General features: G+C 36.1%; 2 protein-coding genes across 2 annotated transcripts; one reads left to right on the top strand and one right to left on the bottom strand.

Annotated features, from left to right (window-relative positions):
• The first annotated feature begins 5,354 nt into the window (after positions 1-5,354).
• On the top strand, positions 5,355-9,563 carry LOC137735384 (probable LRR receptor-like serine/threonine-protein kinase At3g47570). Its single transcript, XM_068474808.1, has 2 exons — positions 5,355-8,206; positions 8,349-9,563. The coding sequence occupies exons 1-2, from the start codon at positions 5,410-5,412 to the stop codon at positions 8,723-8,725; spliced, it is 3,174 nt and encodes a 1,057-aa protein (XP_068330909.1). The 5' UTR covers positions 5,355-5,409; the 3' UTR covers positions 8,726-9,563.
• Positions 9,564-10,738: 1,175 nt separating this feature from the next.
• LOC137735383 (protein TRIGALACTOSYLDIACYLGLYCEROL 4, chloroplastic) lies at positions 10,739-15,946 on the bottom strand. The gene is given in 7 exon segments (XM_068474807.1): positions 10,739-12,180; positions 12,183-12,283; positions 12,840-13,221; positions 14,477-14,504; positions 14,506-14,564; positions 14,566-14,707; positions 15,624-15,946. Coding segments are annotated over 7 exon segments (1,245 nt in total). The 5' UTR covers positions 15,941-15,946; the 3' UTR covers positions 10,739-11,964.
• Positions 15,947-16,162: the final 216 nt, after the last annotated feature.

The raw sequence follows: 16,162 nt of genomic DNA, 5'->3' as shown, positions 1-16,162 counted from the left end.
CCCAAGTAAGAGGTAGGATAGAATAGAAACAAATATGTTATAGAGAATAATAGAGTTTTACAAACCTTATTGTCTTTATTCAATAAATTTGAAATTTAGAATGGCTAAATATATGAAATTCAAGAAGAATAGGGGGAATAGCTCTACCAATGCATACGTGAAAGACGATTTTTTTTTTAATTAAAGTGAATGATGAGTTTTAATTTAAATGTTATTGATTTGTGATAAATGATCATTTGAAATATTATACTTAATTTTGGGATGAGATCTGTTGGATGTAAAAGATAAATAATGATTGAATTTTTTTAAAAGTATTGAGAAGGGTTGCAAAGCAATAGAAATAAGTTACTACTAATCTTATTTTTTCAAGTCAGGGTAGGCCTTGGACTACTATAGTCCTTATGTGCCTCCGTCAGTGGTTATACCATTGTTAGTTTTGTGAGTTTATGTTTCCTTTAAGCAACCTTGATCTAGATTGCATGTGTGACTCTCTATATGCCAATTGAAGGCTCCAACAATCATCCGAAAAAACCTGATACGACTATTTCTTAAGCTTTACACATCAAGGGGAAGTATCGTAGTTAATATTATTTAAGAGTGTGATTTTGTAAATCTAGAAGTAGGATTCCAATAAGATTTGGAAGACTCGTGTTACTTGTAAGGCAAGTAAAACCCACATAAGTAGTATAATTAAAGGTGTAAGACTACAAGAGAAAATAAGCAATTATAGAAAGTTGAGAGCACTTTCTCTCTTACCGTCCCTTTCCTACCCTCACTTTCTATATTTTTCCTTAAGTTTATTAGAAAGTTAAATATATATATATATATATATATATTTAATAATGCGATAAAGTTGGTGGGTTGGATAAATAATTGTTAGGCGCAAAGGCGTCGGTGAAAAAGTTTGATATTTTGAAAAAAAATATTTCTAATTTGAAATCCAGACTCCTAAGGCTATTTAGATGGCAATTTCCAACACCAACTTGACCCTGCCAAAGTCTACGAGCACACTTTTTCCAACTTAACTTGTAAGGTAAGCTAGAAAATAGAAACAAAACCAACCCCTTATTTAAAGCTTGTCGGCCAGTAATGATTTATGAATGCCAGCTATATATCTACCAGTTTACCATGGCACTGTGCAATGAGACAATATGGTCGACCCATATATATCAAGTCAAGTCCATAATATATATATATATATATATTAAAACTACAGTGTTTGTGAATTAAATAAATAATTGTTAAGAAAGAGAAAAGTCTGCTAAATCTGTATGGATGGGCAATTTCCAACCCTAACTTGACCATGGCAAAGTCTACTAGCACACTTTTTCCAACTTAACTTGTAAGCTAAGCTAGAAAATAGACAGTTTAGAAGCTACTTTCCAACAAGCCGGTCGGCCGGTAATATTTGATGAATGCTAGAGCTATGTATCTACCAATCTACCGTGGCACTTTCCAACACTAGAGACAATATACTTGACCCATATTTGGCGAGTCAAGTCCAAATATTTAAAAATTTGGAATCAGATAATTTACAACCAAAGTGTTGATGCACAAAAGCTGATCACCTTAAAGTTGGTCTTGTAGAATTATTAGAGTGACGGATTGAATGCCCACTTCTAACAACATTGGTATTGTTATCAACTTGGTAAGTATTATTTGCATAATTTGTCAATTGTTGGGCTTTATCATAAAAAACCTCGGTGTTAGTTAGACTGGGGTAATGATACTTAAACTCTTCTTTTGTCATTGATAAGGTCAACGTAGGACATTTCAACACGCTCCCTCACATGAGACCCAATTAGTGAGTCACACGTAAAAGATCCACAAATCAACAACCATGTAAAGTTAAGGGGACTCATCCTACACGCAGGACCAAATCACCCACCATCATCGCGTGAAAAGGTCCCTCCTTTGACAGATTTGCATAAGCTTGAGTGGTTAATCCTTGCTAACAACCATCTCAAAAGTGGGGGAATTGACGACTCGACCTTTCTCTGTGATTTGAGCAATGCCACGGTGGGCAACGGTTATGGTGGGCAAGTAACCGTGGTTATTTACCCATAACTGTTTATGCTTATACGTGCATAACCGTTTACTGGTTGGGTAATTGCCTAAACGGTTATACCCATACCCCGTCTACATGTTTTTTAACAACTTGAAAATTAAAAAAAAATTTCATAATTTTCTTTTTTTTTTAATAATTAAACACCGTTATAGGTACATTCATCATACATTTCCGTATTTTAATTTTTTAAGTCCTTATACAATTCTAATAATTGAAATAATAGTTTAAGGACAATATTTTTAACTGTTACCAATGAAGGTAAATATAATATTTGGTAAGTATTATTGGGTTACAAAAATTGTTTAGAAGACATTTCTGTCAAAGCATTTCTGTCAATTTCATGGTTACTCGCAAGGAATTTAAATTAATTTGGCGAATTCCTTGATGTTGAGAATCATCATTCCTGTAGTAGTGTTATTGAGAGAAGGACCGATGAATTCCTTGCTAATTTATTGGGTGATAAGTATTATTGGATCGAGAACATGATTTGTGTTAATTTTACATATATAAAATAAATGGATAAACAATTACCTGTTTATAACCACGATTAATGCCCATAACCGCCCATTTAAATTTCGCGGATAAACGGTTATACCCATAATCGTTTATTTATCTAAACGGTTACCTATAACCGTAACCGTTTAATTTAAATGGGCGGGTAACCGCGATTACTCATAACCAATGAGTATTTGCCAATCCCTAATGCCGCCCATTTAGAATTTCTCGAAATGTTTTTTTTATTTTATTTTTTTTTTTGTGTCAAGAATTTCTCGAAATGTTTACCGACAAGTTTGGGGGCACGTTACCTCAATGCTTAGGAAACCTGTCTTCTCCTCTTCAAATATTCCATATTGCACAAAATAAAATATTAGGAAGTATCTCGAATGAGATTGTAAATTTGGCTAGCTTGGAGGTTTTGGGGATGCTGAGAACCAATTATCAGGTCACATTCCCCCTGCTGTAGGAAAGCTTCACAAGTTATATCTATTAAATTTGAGTAGGAACTCTCTCTCTCTCTTTGGCAATCTTACATCCTCTTTCGGAAATTTAAGTCAATTAAATGAGTTAAGCTTAAAAGGCAACAACTTCCAGGCAATATCCTGCCAAGTTTAATATAGAGTGTCAGAATTTGAGGCTCTTATATCTTGGTGAGAACAGTTTTAGCGGTATCATATTGCAAGAAATCATTAGTCTGTTAAACTTGTATATATTTAATTTACCTCAAGATCATTTTCTTGGCTCCCTACCAAAGGATGTAGGAATTTTAATAAATCTTGAGCATATAGATATCTTTGAAAACATGTTATTCAGTGAAATTCCAGCAAAGTGTAATTAGTTGTATAAAATTAGAGTACCTAGACATGCATGGAAATTTCTTCCATGGGACGATTCCATCAACTTTAAGTAGCACAATAATCCTAATTCTTGTCGTGTGGCTTGTTCTTGGCAATTGACACTGAAAATCTTAAACCTAACTACCTAAGCCTACTGCAACCATGGGAGAAAAGACAATATTGTCTTTTTTTGATCAAGTATCTCTCTCTGTTTATCGGGATAATTCAGGAAATTCGGGAAGAGTTTAAATTGCTTCTTGAGATCGTGACTACATGACGCATGACGAGTCTCTCTTTCATCCATGATTTATCCTCCAAAAGAGAGTGTCGTCACTGCCAATGGAACTATAATCTCAGTAACAACGCCTGGTCCAATTGCACTCACCCCATCTTTATCCTTACACAATACCTTGCTTCTTCCAGAATTATCAAATCATCTTTTATCAGTCAGTCAAATTACCGATCGATTAGGTTATATCGTACTAATGTTTCTAGTACATTTTTTAAAAGGTACCAACCTTTGGGCTAAAACCTAAAATTTTTAGTCCAGAAACAGTTTTTCTGCTCCACTACTTCTGGCCTAAATTTTTAGCCTCAGATTATTAAATAATGAATTTAGGCTATTTTTTTTTTCTTAAAGTAACTTTTTTAAAAGAAAAAATTATGTAGACTATCATAATTTAATTTTATGAACATTTTAACCTAAAAATATTTAGATTCTGATAAATATTGAAAAATCACAAACAGACACCATGAAACTCGTTAAACGCTATGAAAAAATATGAAACACATAAAAGATTTTTTTTAATTAATTTAGCCGTTACATTTAAATTTGAACCGTTAAATATTTTTTTTACTGTTGAATTTCATCAAATTAGATCTTAACCGTTGGATTCAATGAATTTATAAATATAAAACTAAATAATATATATATATATGGTGGGCCAGCCCCACTAATCATGGGCTAAATCTGGTTTTTGTTTAGCTTTTAGCTTTTAGCCCACACATTTAGGATGAATTGGGTTGAATTTGGGGGGAGAATAAAACCTAAAAAATAGCATTTAGCCCAGGGTTGGAGATGGTCTAAGAGAAGGGGGTTGTATTATGTCGACGATGTGTCTCCTAGCAGAGTGAATCAAGTACGCAGTGGGAATCGTGACAAGATTTAGAAGATTTAGTTAAGGCATTGGCGACTTGGGCATGCCTCGTTTGGCTATTTACGGAAGTTGGTTATGTTATTACTTACTAGTATTTCAGACTTTGATAGCCACATGTGTCTTTCTTTCCCTATACGAGTTGCTCGAAGAAACATAAAGAATTAGATTTCAGGTGGTTCAGTTGGATCTTTTTCAACCACCACAGGATGACCCATGCTTCAGGCATAAATCTTTGAATGAAGATCATGGCGTAGACTTATTCAGCTTTTCCACACCATAACTAGCTACAATGATTTTACAACTAGTCATAGTCAAATGGGGTGTCATGTCTTCCACATAAAGTAGTTTCTTATTCGATCTCAGCCTTGCTCATACCTAAATTCCCATTACCTATTCTTTTGTGTATATCCTCAATCCATTCACAAGACGCAAGCATGCGCCCAATCTGGAACTAGAGGAATGAGGACGAACATTACTTGTTGGCATAAACAAATGACACGATAATACACCAAAATTAGGAATTGTCATTATACAATACCAAAGCTAACTATTGTTTTATTGGCGTACTATCGATATGAACAGGAACGAGCAATTTTTTATTTATTCGAACACGATCATATGATGTTATAATTTCACTCAACTTATAACTCGTGAGTTTGTTTTAAGTTAAAAGAATGAATACAATAACTTCAAAAAGTGAACATTCCTAATATTAGTTCACAAAATTATATTTATATTGAATTTATTCATCAAATTAAGAAAAAAGATATATTTTTTTTGTCAGGACATCCCTCATCGAGTACGATAGCGATTGGGGTGGCTGATCCACTACGTACAGAGCACTCTGATTATGATTATAAATTGGATGCTGCTAAAGCTGCTAGACAAACAATCAATACAGCTCAACTTTTTTACAACTCCATTTCTACTTTCGCACAAAACAAATATCATCGTCATGGGGATGGGGTTTTACAACTCCATTTCTGCAGTGTTTTTGTCATCCTTGTTTATGCATGCCTTCATTCTTCACTCTTGCCTTCCTTGTTTCGCCCTTCCGGGAAATGAGACAGATAGACTCGCTTTGCTTGAAATCAAAGCTAGCATAACTCATGACCCTTTTGAAGTCCTGACTTTATGGAATGAAACCATCCACTTTTGCTATTGGCATGGCGTTACATGTGGTCGTCGTCATAAGAGGGTCACAAGGTTGAGCCTGCGGTCCTTCAAACTTGCAGGATCTATATCGCCGCATATTGGGAACTTGAGTTTTTTGAGAGTCATTGATCTCCAAAACAACAGCTTAGGCCATGAAATTCCTCCAGAATTCAACCGCTTGCACAGATTGCAACACCTACTGTTAAACAACAATTCACTGAGTGGAGAAATTCCCACTAACTTGTCGCGTTGCTCTCAGCTCCTCGTGCTCGATGTTGGTTCCAATGAGCTGATGGGAAAGATTCCAAAGGAGCTTGGCCTCTTGTCAAAGTTAAGAGGTTTTGCCATCCACTATAACCACTTTACAGGGGGAGTCCCTACTTCTTTTAGCAACTTATCATCTCTTGAAGGGTTCTCCGCAATTTATAATAATTTGAGTGGCACTGTCCCGGATATTTTTGGCCGAATGACCAATCTTAGCTTTCTTTCTTTTGGTGAAAATAGCTTTTCGGGTATGCTTCCTCCCTCAATCTTTAATCTCTCTTCTCTCACAGTCCTTTCTATGGCAGAAAATGAAATCCAAGGGAGTCTACCCTCAAACTTAGGTATGGTCTTTCCGAGTCTCCAAACATTTGCCATTTCCGCTAACCAATTCAGTGGATCTATTCCTGTTTCATTATCAAATGCCTCAAATCTAATTAGATTGGGGATGGGAGGTAACCACCTGCATGGAAAGGTCCCTCCGTTGACGAATTTGCATAAGCTTGAGTGGTTAATCCTTGCTGACAACCATCTCGGAAGTGGGGGAATTGATGACTTGACCTTTCTCTGCGATTTGACCAACGCCACCCATTTAGAAATTCTCCAAATGTTTACCAACAATTTTTGGGGCACGTTACCTCAGTGCATAGGAAACCTGTCTTCTTCTCTTCAAGTCTTCGATATAGCTCAAAATAAAATATTAGGAAGTATCCCGAATGAGATTGTAAATCTGGCTAACTTAGAGCGTTTGGGGATGGAGGAGAACCAAATTTCAGGTCACATTCCCCCTGGTCTGGGAAAGCTGCACAAGTTATATAAATTAAATTTGGGTATGAACTCGCTCTCTGGCAATCTTCCATCCTCTTTCAGAAATTTAAGTCAATTAAATCTGTTAGGCTTAGCAGGCAACAAACTTCAAGGCAATATCCCGCCGAGTTTAGCAGAGTGTCAGAATTTGAGGATCTTACAGCTTGGTGCCAACAATTTCAGCGGTATCATATCGCAAGAAATCTTTGGTCTGCTGAACTTGTATGATTTGAGTTTAGGACAAAATCAGTTTATAGGCTCCCTGCCAGAGAACATAGGAATTTTAATAAATCTAGAGTATTTAGATATCTCTGATAACATGTTATTCGGTAAAATTCCGGCTAGTCTTGTTAGTTGTATAAAATTAGAGTACCTAGACATGCATGGAAATTTCTTCAATGGGACAATTCCATCAACTTTGAGTTCACTAAGAGGTCTTTCAAAATTGTATCTTTCTCACAACAACTTGTCAGGCACCATTCCAGAATTCTTAGAAGGTTTTGTATTTTTGGAATCTCTGAATCTATCTTATAACAATTTTGAGGGCATGTTGCCGATCAAAGGAGTGTTCAAGAATGCAACGGCGACATCAGTTGAAGGAAATAGCAAGCTTTGTGGGGGCATACCTGAGTTTCATTTGCCAAAGTGCAAACTCCAGCATGCAAAAAAGAAAGGATTGAGCTTAACCATGAAATTGGTTCTCTCCCTCGTTTGTGGGATTCTTGGAGTCATTTTTGCACTAACCTTTTTGTACCTTTATTCCTCACGGAGGGACAAAAAGGGTCAAGCTGCAACTGATTCGGACAAATTTCCCCAGGTGTCTTACCAAAGTCTTCTAAAGGCAACAAATGGATTCTCCTCAACCAACTTGGTCGGTATGGGCAGTTTTGGGTCCGTTTATAAAGGAGTATTTGAGCAAGGTGAAACTACAGTTGCCATCAAGGTACTCAACCTCGTTCGTCGCGGAGCTTACAAAAGTTTTATTGCTGAGTGCGAGGCTTTCAGAAATATTAGACACCGTAATCTTGTCAAGGTACTCTCAGCATGTTCTGGTTTTGATTATCGCGGTCACGACTTCAAGGCCTTAATTTATGAGTTCATGGTTAACGGGAGCTTGGAGGAATGGCTGTATCCAATTCATACAATTGGTGAGACAAATGAGAGGCCAAGGATCTTAACAATTTCTCAGAGGTTGAATATTGTTATTGATGTTGCTATGGCATTGGATTATCTCCATCATCATTGTGAGACGCCAATAGTTCATTGCGACCTCAAACCCAGCAATATTCTTCTCAATGAGGACATGGTTGCACATGTAGGTGACTTCGGGTTGGTGAGGTTCCTACCAAAAGCTGCTGAAAATTCTTCGGGAAATCAATCAAGCTCTTTAGGGATCAAGGGAACTATTGGTTATGCTCCTCCAGGTAAATACACTTGGTGGTTTATTTTTCCCTAGCTAGTATTTTAAAATTGTGCAGTATTTATTTTAAAATTTTCAAACATGAAATGAGCTTTTAGCACTTCACTAGAAAATTAGAATCTAATATTCTGAATTGTGGAATGCAGAATATGGCATGGGACATGAAGTGTGGACCCAAGGTGATGTGTACAGCTTTGGCATCCTCCTGTTGGAAATATTTACAGGAAAAAGACCGACCGATGACATGTTTCAGGGAACTTCAAACCTTTATAGCTTTGTGAAGGCAGCTCTACCTGAGCAAGTGGAAGAGGTTTTGGATCCCGTTTTTGTTCAAGAGAGCAATCATCCTAATGAGGGGAGGGCAAGGAATCGCATCCTAATCATAGAAAGTTTAATCTCTGTTTTAGAAATTGGTGTTGCTTGCTCAGCGGAGTTGCCTAGAGAAAGATTGAACATCTGTGATGCTGTGGCACATATGTGTCGGATCAGAAACAAACTTCGAGCAAATGGTATATGCGAATAGAAGCTTATTGTTAATAATGTGGTATAGCATGTAATAGTATTGATGTTATGTGAAAGCGTTCTCGTATTTGTTAGATAAAAAATGCAGTGCAAATGGCTAGTTGATCAATGTTTGCCAAACAAACTTATTTGCATCGAATTATGCTTGAACAATGACGTTCTAGCTTTGCCAAACATTACAGGACGAACACTCTGAAAGAATTAAAATTAAAAATTAAAAAACAAAGTTGTGGAAAGTATTCATCAAATTTCAAACCTATGTTGGATTTCCTGCTCTCTGTTGAGAGGCTTATCCCTGGTTGAAAATGGGAAACGTTCCATAGTAGTTTATTGCTTTTGTTATTTTATTTTTTTAGAAAACCTAAACGGTATGAGGAGAATTTTATTAATAACAAAAAGTAAGTTACACCTAGTCAAGGGAGACATAAACCTAACTCCTCGTAATACAAGAAAAAAGAAAAAAAATACATGAAAAAGAAGGGGGATATAAACCTTACTCTTCTATAAACGAAACAATAAAGATACAAAAATACGCATTCATCAGTCATCCGTTCTTCAACATTTATGTGAGCATTCATCATCCATTCATCAACATTTATCTTTCGCTCACTCACTCTCATATTTCATTAAAATATTGTTTTACATATAGTTTGGGGGTGGTCCAGGCAACACAGAGGTGGGCATTCATCAAAGCCATGTCACAGAAAATTACATGAGCATTGACGAAATTTTAGGTCTATAAATGCATGAGAGAAACATTTCACAAATCCGTATGACTTTTAGAGATATTAAACCATGCTTAATTTTAACGCAGTGGAGGGATTTGATTTACCTTTCATTTTGTAGATCCGAGTTCTTGCAGCCATCTTTGCTGTGTGTACAGCACCTTCATTTGTGAGCCATTGCTCCTTGCATTTCCTATTCCTCGGGGCCTTACTCGGATCCCCAAGTCCACATACAGAAAACATACATGCATGAGTCAGAATTTCGTTTTCATTTGAGCTTCGGTTGTGAAAACGAGAGGGAGAAATGGTTGGATGCATTTTTATTTCAGATATCGCCAAGTGGAGACCATGATCGCAGAGAGAATGAGAGATCTTTACCTCGGTTTTCGCAGAGGAATGCACGATGGTGACAATCTGGGCTAGAATCAAAGATCGCCATGGCTGGGTTCCGTTTTTGACAGAGATGGAGATGGATTCATGTTTTGACGTTCTGGGTTGATGATGGAAGCTAGGGTTTCAGTTCCATGAGAAATGAAGGGAAAGAGGAAATGAAGGAGATAGCTTTCACGGCTCTGGGCTCGTGGGTACGGCGCCAGTTAGGAGAGATGAGGAAATGGGCCTCTAGTTCATGTTTCCTGTCACGGATTCAACTCTCCAGAGCACTGAAATTTTGCTTCTTTTCCCAATATTTTCCAGCGCCTCTGTTTCTTTCTTGTCAGCAGGTCACCACTTCGAATCGCAAGTGTGTCGGTTTCATTGTCTTTTCTTTTATTTCTGTTCCTGTTTCCTTTGTTATTTTATATTTTCTTTTATTGTTTCTTTCTTTTATTTTCTTTTGTCTTTGTTAGCTATTTTTCAGTTTTTAAGGTTTTAATATTTTTGTTTTCTTTCTTTAATTTTTCCGCACCTTGAGGATAATATGTGATTTAAGTTTAGGGGTGGAAAGGTAAAATTTTTAGATTTTTAATGTTTAAGTATGCTAAAATTTTTCATTCTTTTTAAGTTAATATTCATAGATTATTTTAAACATTTGAACAAATGGGCATGGTGGAAATTAATTCCACAGTAGAGTCTTTTCTATTTATTGTTGTTTTGGCACTAATTCATGAGTTATCCTTTCACAATTAGCACATTCACACCAACATGATTTGTGGGGGTGAGATTGAAGCACTTGCTTTTCATCTAAGTTAATTTTTTATATTTTTGTTCTAAAAAAAATAAAGTTTATTTATTGTTATAAATAAAGTAATAATTGTTTTATTGTTATAAATAAAGTAATAATTGTTCCACCAAGACTTTGCTTAGTAACTAGGTCAGTCATGCCTAATCAGCAGTGATCTCACGTCAAATAGTAGAGTCTTGGTATGGGATGAGGTGGTTAGTTGGTTTCATAGCCTTTTCAGCTCGAGTTAGTAAGTCCTTAGGGGCATTCTACACCTAGTGCCCCAAAGCCCTTGTGGTTTGGGAGCCATTGACCTAAAACTCATTACATGGGTTGGATCGAAAATTTAAGTGAACTAACATTGCACAACCACTTTTATTACTATCTTCTTCTTCTTTTTCTTAAGCCTTTTCCCACCATGTGGGGTCAGCTGTGAGGGATGCAACACGAGGACTTTCTAGGCGGTCACCCATCCTAGTACTACTCTCGTTCAAAGTCGTTTAACTTTGGAGTTCGGATGGACTAGACTCTGTGGTGGTAAGTGTTTTAGGTTAACTTCAAAATAGTTATGTTTGAAGTTAGTAAGTATTAACTAAAATGGACAAGTGGTAAGGGTTTTAGTCGAGTCTTTTTAACCATGTTGATTCATTTTATACCAAATGAAGTTCATGAGTTTTTTTCTAATTAATTCTAAATGGCTTAGACTCTGTGGTGGTATTGGTTGGAATTTTTTAAAAGATGTTCTAATTTTAACATTTTTTATGGATTGCAACTTGAAAGTGAAAATTGTCTTAGTCAATTTTTGTTAAAGTTTTTAGTTTGTTAGTTTTTATTTTTTGTTTTTGAGTTTTGTTTTGCTAGAGGACAAGCAAAAAGCTAAGTTTGGGAGTATTTGATGAGTACATATTATACCATATATTTTACCCTATTCTTAGTTATAGTTTATTGGTTATTTTGGTAGAATTTTGATACTTTGTTATGTATTTTCAATGCAAGGCATTCGACTTCCTCTTGAGTAAAAAGTGATCAAACGGATGAATTTTAGAGATTTCAATTGAAGGATGTTCGTGAGTCTTTCAAGATGATTGTCCCAAAATTTCAGATTTTTCTACCAAGTCATTTAACCGTGGCAAAGAAAAGAAGGCACAACGCATAGCTTTCCCAGATTGACGTTTTTGAACATTGTGGGTATTTTGGAGGTGAAGATGGAATATTTTGAGGAAGATTTGTTTTGAGGATTTGATGGGGACGATGCAGGTTTTGTAACACATTGTGCATAACTGCATTTAAAATATCTCTTACAACTTAAGGTGTGAAACATTTAAAAAGTTAAGGAATAAATAGAAATACCTGCTACTGAAAGATTAGATTGATCCTAGGGGAGGACATCGGATCTTTTGCACTATTAGCTGAGGAACTCTTCAAACCATTAATCACCCTTTTAGCCAAACATGAAGCTGAACAAATATCCAGGCGAGCATCAATCCTGGTCAGATCACCGTAGAGCTCTCCAAATTTTCCGTGCTGGAAAGTATAGCAGAGAGAGCCGAAAAAATCAGCACTGAACTGAATGGACTTCTCTTCTTACTGCTCCAAGAATTGCCCTCGTCTCCCCTCATATCAACTGCCACTGGGTTGTACCCATCCTGAAACCAGGCAGTGCAGCTTCCACCTAAAATGTAATGCCACCATTGACCAGAAGAAGTGAGAATGGCATTACAAATTAATTTTGCAAGCGAAAGGGAACTATATCACTAACAATGATTAATATTGACAATTAAAGAATTTCGTATCTGGCCTTCCCTGGGGCAAACATCAGGAAATAGTTAAAGTAAAAACTAAAGATACTGCATACTGTCGGCAACAAATCTGGACTTGTAAACACAAAATAAAAATATAGAATTGTTCTGTTAGAATTTGTCTCTAGAATTATTTTTATTACTATTATTTTCTTTTACTGCAGTCACACCTACCACCACGGAACACCATGAAAGGAGGTGACATACTCCTTAAGTCTACTGGCTTTTAATATACTAAAGTAGAAAACTACACACATACAATATAAATGAAACTAAGAGGTACCAAAACATGTATACATGTATAAAAACATGCAAATGTATAAACTAAAAAATTATAATATACACCTGAGTATTGGTATGAAACTTCCAAAAAACTGTAACAAGATAATACAAGTTATCACAGAAAATATGAGTAACGTGTAAAATTACCAAAAATTCCATACACTGCAGCATGAGGTTCTTTAAGACACGCATCATAAGATGGCCGCCAAAACAAACCCTTTTCTTTCTGTATCATGATGTCTTTTCGTGTCTCATTTTGCCTCCAAAGATCTTGGCTTTTTTCATAAGAAAAGGCAGCCTTTGCGCAGAATCCAGGCATTAGAGAAGGAGGTGCCTCATCATCTATGGAATTAACTGCCTGGGGATGACCACTGTTTTTATGTACACCAATGTGGTACCTCAATCCAGATTTGGAGACAAGTGATGACATATCTAAGGAAATTGACTCAGGCACATCCCAGTATTTTCCCTTATGGTCAACAAACAGTTCAGGCCATGCAGCCTCAAGTGTAATATCATGGTAAGGAAGCTGCAAACACCTTAAAGGTTGAGAAAATTTAATGCATGGCTCATAATTTAAACAGGAAGATAAATAAAGGAAATAAAGGTACAGACATGAACTTTTTCACTCAAACAGCTTAGGCAGCACATGTGCAATGTTAAAGGTACTGATATTAACTTTGTCAGTACATGGCTCTTAATTTATAGACATGAAACTTTCCAATTTTATCTATGTTCCCTGCAGTGCATATGTGCAATGTTATCAAGTCATGTAACCTATAAAGAAAAGTGGTAAACAAAAGAAACTTGTAAATTAAGATTTTTGAAGCATGTTGATATATACGAACCTATATCCAAGGTATGTTCAGGAAAGAAATGAAAAAATTGTGGCCTGATTTAGTCTCTAAGATTGGATTGAAATGGACAACCCACTATATTCAAGGTATGTTGACGAAAGAAATGAAAAAATTGTGGCTTACTTGAAGGTAGGAGATGGATTATTTTCCATTCCAATCCACCAAAATGGTAAGGATCAGAAGGGATTATTTTCCATATCCCCCTTCTAATCACCTCAATATGAAAAATCATTCACCCCTATCTTTAATATACCCTCAATATAGTAGTTTGTCCATTCCATTCCAATCCTAGAGACCAAACAAGGCCCTACTTTTCAACAATTAAGAAATTAGGAAACAATACTTTAAGATTATACATGCTGACAGAATCTGGTAAAGTTCAAGTGATACATCCCTATAATTACTTATTTTTAATTTCAATTCCTATAAGAGAAATTTGTCATATGAAAGAAAGAAAAAAATCGCAGTTGGATGATACTACAACCTGGCATGTATTAGCTACATTGTAATGTTTGGAAATTGAAAGAAAATCAAGAAGAAAGCTGAAGAGAAGAAAGATCAACACAGAGAGTTTTTACAGAGAGATAGATTTAGAGAGAGAAATATGCTTTTGTATTGATTGATAGAATGAAGGTTACACAACTGTTTTTATAAGGGAGAGCCTAACTACTCTAACCAACTTACTAACTGTATTGCTAACTTGTATACTTAATAGCATGAACAAACCCAAAAAAGAACTTTAAACCTAACAACTCCAATCAGTAAACAAATTATCCACCTAGCCATAGTAATTGTACAAAAAAATGAAGAAATTGACACCCATAAATCCCTCAAACTAGCTTCAAAAACCCGGCAAACAAGGGGCAAAAGGAATTCTGACTGTTTAAACATTTGATTAAAGGTCAAAACAGGAAAGTAAATGCATGCCTTATGAAAGAGCATCAATTTGTTGTGGTCCTTTTTTCTCACCATGCCCTTCTGTGCTCAGAGACAAAAGAAGCTGTGTGCATATTGCATAATCCAAACGAATAAAGTGACTTGTCCAAGACATGCTTCGCCACATCTTTCAATGTAGGGACCTCCATCTCATCGGTAAATTCAGCTTTAATAGAAGAAAAGAGTTTCTTCGGGCGGAACTGCCCAATTAATCCAAGCCACCTATTTTCACGCAGATCATGTAACAAGGGAATTAGTATGTCGGACAACTAAGAATGCTAACCAGATTTGATTAATGTGAGATGACTTTGGTCTAAGCATAAGCATGGTAACTCTTAATTCACTCCTCCAACAGAAAACATGCTCAAGGAATTAGGACATTAAACTCAACGCATTTGGAACAGTAATTTCAAAAATACAATGCATTTACACAGTACATTCATTAGTGAGGATATTGTTCAGATTTCAAAACATCGAAACAAACTTTTTCACCTAAGAAATCCCATTAAAAAAAAAAAAAAAATTGGATAATCCCAACCAGTGCTCTGATAAACCTGATAAAGCGTTGATGCTCTGGAAAAACATAAGAACCCGCTTGCAAATCAGTAAAATAACAAGGCAACAAAAAATTCATGCTTCATGTGCTATACCACTAGAACTAGGCAAACAAGCTTTGTTCGGCTGTCAAGCTTTCCATTCAAGCTCTCTTTCTCACATCAAGTAATTCACTAATAACCCAAAGTTTGTACAATATATCAACATCTTCCTAAATATCAAACAAAGAACAAACCAAACCTAGAAGCAGAGGCTCCTTAGCAATTAGTAACATAAAAATCGTTTACAAAAATACGAATTTGGAGAACAAAAAATATGTTCATTTCTCAGGAAACAGGAGACAAATTATCTTTCCTAACCTTTTTCCTTTACCCAATTCAACCCCATAACAACAATTTCAATTGCTTTTCTCTCCAAACTTTCCCGGCAACCAAACAAACAACAAACGAATCACACCCATTTCCCATCATTTTCTCAGTAACCATACAAACCACAAACCAATCCACGGGAACACGTAAAACGAAAAAGAATATCCATTAAACGAAAAATAAAATAAATTTGAGAAAACCCAATAGGCAATAGCCAAGCAAAGAAGTTGTAGCAGTGTACCAGTTTAGAGGTAGCTGGTCTGAGCAAGAGGGACTGGAGAGAGAAAGAACCCAAGTCCCTGTTAGAAGTGGGGGAGTAGGAAGGTATAACACCCAAAGGGAACCCATTTCCCAGAAGAGAGAGTTGCTGAATCCTAAGGGCTCGGCTGGCTCGAGCACCGTCGAGAGGAAATGGGTCGCCGGGAACGGCCTTGGCGGAGCCCTCAAGGGTCTGAGGCGAAGAAACGTCCAAGTCCCAGAAGGCTGAGTCCATTGCCGTCCTCAGGTTCGCCATTGTTGGCTGTCGAAACATTTATTATATCCCCCACATTACTCTCCAACTTCTCTTTATTTCCTATATATTTTTCTGTTTAAATTTTTATATTTATTATTTACACACATGGTGCACCGCTCCATCTAGTCTATTTTATTGAAATAATAATTTTCAATTCAAGTCATTTAGTATTATGATGAAATAATATTCATCTTTATTTGTACATAAGATATTTTGTGTTTGATTTTCTTTAAAGGTTAA

Source organism: Pyrus communis, chromosome 5 (assembly GCF_963583255.1).
Source record: "Pyrus communis chromosome 5, drPyrComm1.1, whole genome shotgun sequence".
NCBI classification, from domain to species: domain Eukaryota; kingdom Viridiplantae; phylum Streptophyta; class Magnoliopsida; order Rosales; family Rosaceae; genus Pyrus; species Pyrus communis.
The sequence above is the reverse complement of the archived record's forward strand: the minus strand, read 5'-3'. Positions and strand labels throughout refer to the sequence as shown.

Excerpts from the sequence above, each read along its gene's own strand:
- LOC137735384 (XM_068474808.1), top strand. The coding sequence starts at position 5,410 with ATGATTATAAATTGGATGCTGCTAAAGCTGCTAGACAAACAATCAATA. Across the intron at positions 8,207-8,348 it reads TATTGGTTATGCTCCTCCAG|AATATGGCATGGGACATGAA; the intron begins GTAAATACACTT and ends TGTGGAATGCAG.